Source organism: Meleagris gallopavo, chromosome 7, assembly GCF_000146605.3.
Source record: "Meleagris gallopavo isolate NT-WF06-2002-E0010 breed Aviagen turkey brand Nicholas breeding stock chromosome 7, Turkey_5.1, whole genome shotgun sequence".
Lineage (NCBI taxonomy): Eukaryota > Metazoa > Chordata > Aves > Galliformes > Phasianidae > Meleagris > Meleagris gallopavo.
The window spans coordinates 14,888,261-14,892,423 of NC_015017.2; the positions used below are offsets into that span (position 1 = coordinate 14,888,261).

General features: G+C 38.0%; 1 protein-coding gene across 1 annotated transcript; it reads left to right on the forward strand.

Annotated features, from left to right (window-relative positions):
• Positions 1-3: 3 nt before the first annotated feature.
• FKBP7 (FKBP prolyl isomerase 7) lies at positions 4-4,157 on the forward strand (the record flags this gene model as incomplete). The annotated part of the gene is made up of 4 exons (XM_010713588.3): positions 4-173; positions 944-1,095; positions 3,477-3,610; positions 3,920-4,157. Coding segments are annotated over 4 exons (618 nt in total), but the record flags the coding sequence as incomplete, so codon positions are not given.
• Positions 4,158-4,163: the final 6 nt, after the last annotated feature.

The following is a 4,163-nucleotide window of genomic DNA, read 5'->3' on the forward strand; positions in this document are numbered from 1 at the left end:
CTGCTCCTGGCGGCGCTGGCCCTGCTGGCGGCCCCAGCGCGGGCCGAGGAGGAGGTGAAGATAGAGGTGCTGCACCTCCCCGACGGCTGCAGCCCCAAGAGCAAGAAGGGGGACCTGCTGAACGCGCATTACGACGGCTTCCTGGCCAGCAATGGCTCCAAGTTCTACTGCAGGTGGGCACGGGGAGGCGGCGGTGGACGTGGCGCGGCCTTCCCCGAGCAGCGGGCACCGGAGCGACCGGCAGCGGCGTTCCTCCTCCTCTCGGGCTCGTTCATCCCTCTGTACCGAGTGCCGAGGGTGCCGGAGGGGAAGCGGTAGCACACTGAGGCGGGCGCTTGCTGCTTTGATGGAAATAAGCCGTTTGGGGCAGGAATTTCCCTGCACCGCACGCTTCTGCACGGTGGGCCTGGTGCCCCGGCCCAGGCCGACAACGAGACTGCAGCCGCGAGCGCTTTCCTCCGTGTCCCGAACTGCCTCGGGGAAGCCGGCCGGCCTTCCTTTAGGCTCATCCCTTGCCCTTGTTTTGACAGATTTTACAGGCAGTGGCCTAGATTACGATCCAGCCTTAGTTCATCCTTCCACTTGTTATTTAAGAAAAAAAAAAAATCAACAGATAACCCTACATTTAACTACTGTTTTACTTGCATTTTTTCCCCCATTGGAGTGAGTATTTTTTAACACAAAAGCTCTCTTACACATTTAATTATAAACGTAGCAGAAAAATGGTATTATACTTAAGGTATTATTACTATCTAAACGTACTTCTGTTTTAATAATAGAATCGTAGAATGGCTTTAAGGTGGAAGGGACCTTAGAAATCATCTAATAATGTAATGCATGCTTTCACTGACTGATAACCTAAAATCATTTTAAAAATATATGCGAACACGAAATTTGTTGTTATCCACTCAATTTTTTATTTATTTATTTATTTATTTAACAGTCGGACGCAAAATGATGGTCATCCAAAATGGTTCGTTCTGGGTGTTGGACAAGTCATAAAGGGGTTGGATATTGCTATGATGAATATGTGTCCTGGAGAAAAACGGAAAGTGGTCATCCCTCCATCATTAGCATATGGACAGCAAGGATACGGTAAAAAAAAGTTTAAAAACAAAAATTTTTTTTTGCTGTTTTATTTACCTTCAAACAAACAAGCAGTATTGTAAATGACTAAGAGTTGGTGCAGCATGGCTTAATTTTGCTAATTCCAGTTTGATTTAAGCAGTCCTTTTCACAGACTGCCACCAAAGCTCTGCATTTTGCATCAGAATTCCCAGTACATGCCGCCTGCCTTGGTTTTGTGAGTGCTGCTACAATATCAAAACCATACGGCCAGAGGAAGATCTCCATGATTCATATGTGCATTTTGTTTTACTATATTACCATAGAACCATTAAGGTTGGAAAGGACCACTGAGATCATCTAGTCCAGCCATCAACCCACCATGCCTGCTAACCCATGTCCCTCAGTACCACATCTGCACAGAGACTGCTGCTTACCAGGGCAACTGTTCAAGGCCTCACCCCTCTTTCTGAGAGGAATCCTATGATCCAACCTGAAATCATATTCTATTCATACTTAGTTTCTATTATTTCACTCCTACTAGCTTTAGCCTCTTAATGAAATTCTTCTGAGCAAAACAGAATGTAATCCAGCTCATACCACTGAATCAATTTAACTGGAAATCATTTGGTTAAAAGATTGCTTACATTTCTGGATAGTTAATGCACAACATCATCACATAGCCTAATAATTGCATCAATACAATGCATGAAATCTGATTTGAATTTATGATTTTAAATAAAAAGACTTCTAGTCATTTTTATGTAGTGTTTGCTGTACATAAATGCAGCCTGGTTTGGGGTTTGGGTGTACTAGTTTTTTTGAAAATGCAAGTTCTGATGTATAGTAATTATTTGGTATATGTTATTGTGTTAGAATCTCATGCATCAGTTCCATGTTTGATGTAATTCCACTATAGCCAATGAAATAGGATCAAATTTTTACCTCTTGAGCATAATGTTTAATGAGCAAATCTTGCAACAAGGAGAAACACAAATAAAAATACATTCTTTTAATCTAATATTAGCATTAACTGTTTGTTCTAGGTAGCACATCAAGAAACTGTTCTGTTTCTGAAACATACCTGTCTCCTCTGTCTCAGCGTATTCCTGCATGTTGTGGAAGATGCCTGCCTAATCTTGAGTTAGAAAAGATGCATGTGGCTTTCTAAATCTTTACATATCTTTCCTTTGTCGGTATGTATATTCATAAATACTGGCACTGAAGTCTAGTACTGTATCTTTATTTGGTAAGTAGTATACAAAAAGTGGTATATATTCAGTTATATTTAAAACTTCTACATGTTCAGGCTTTTAAGATGAAAATCTTTGAACTTTAGTACTTGTGATTTTTAACATCAATATTATAGATGAGAAGTATAAGTAATAGTTTTGTTTGCCTTGTTCTTGTAAGCAAAGTATGTTTAGTTTTTCTTCAGTTTATGGTCACAAGCTCAACATTCTGTCAAAAGTCATGCACACTAGCTTTGGCTATGAATAGAAGCAGCTTGCATGTTCACATTTTAATATTAAACTGCATGATTTCTAAAAGCTTTTTTGGCTTTACTTTCAGACCTGATCTGTTTATTCCGGTCTGTTTCAGTTTTTTTTTTTTTTTTTTGCCATATGCATGATACAATGCCCTATGTTAATAGGCAAATGCTTTGACACGGGAATAATACTGTCTAACATGTTTTGATGTTTTTCTTTAGGGACCAGAGAAAATATTCCAGTGGTTCTTTAGGACTTTTTCGGTTGCAAGATTTTTTGGGGGTTGTTTTGGTTTTCAAATGTGAATCAGATGAATTACATGCTATTGCTTGTTCCTAACGAGATGCATATTTAACTTGCTATTTTGCATAGTGTCCTTTAATCGTAGGTATAATTCATAGTAAATTTGTAAAACCTGATATTACCTGCTCATTTCTCCAGACAGAAAGTGCATAAAACATTGGTCTAATACTATAATGCATATATTACAAATCACATTGCAGATATTAAATTAATACATACATCTTAGAATTGATCTCTCAGTAAGCCTCATCATAGGACAGTATAAGAAACAGTGAGAACATCAGAAATTTTGTTTTTCATGATGCAGAATCACTCCTCAAAGTTGACTACATCCTCATTTTTGAAAATAGGGTATAAACAATATAATTTTTAGGGAAGTATATTATTATCAAGTCTCTCTCAAAATAGTCTCTCTAACACAATGACCTGCTGAACCAGTGTCACATCAGAACATGAGCTGATAAGTCTAGCTATGTAATATTTAAATCAAGCATTTAATCTGAATATTAACACTGTCTTTTGTAAGAAAAAATAGGAAAATTTATGTGCACATTTACCATGTGTGATCACTGAATATACATTATGATTTCTTAAATGTGCTTTTTCTTCTATTCATAGCACAGGGCAAGATTCCACCAAATGCAACACTCATCTTTGAGATTGAACTTTACGCAGTAAATAAGGGACCTCGCAGTGTTGAAGCATTTCATCAAATAGACAAGGACAGTGACAAGAAGCTCTCTGAACTCGAGGTAATTTGACGTAATTTTGAATGGATTGTATTTATAAAACTTTGGAGATACTTTTATCGTGTTATCCTTACACGAGCTGCTTTTGATGGAGTTCATTATGGAAAGCTTTTGTATGCTTAGACAAACTATACAGTGTCATGCTGACATTTGCTTTACTCTACTAATATGTCCCAGGCATAATAGGAAAGTAACTTCAGACATGCCTACACTGCAGTCACAGTTACTCACACGTATACCCCAGTGTTCTTGAAGATAGCTGCTGAGTTCTGGTATAAAAGCCACAATAGTTGATTTTTTTTTTCCTTCTAGATAAGCCAATATTTGAAAGAAGAATTTGCAAGAGATGGAAAAAAACGTCATCCCTCAGTCCATGATGAAATTTTAGCTGATATATTTAAGAAGAATGATCATGATGGAGATGGCTTCATATCAGCTAAGGAGTACAATGTCTACCAGCATGATGAACTCTAATTGCCTGTAAAATCTTTGGCTGTTTTACAGACAAAAAATTTTTAAAAATCCAAAGTAATACTTTGTTACAGAATATTTTGCT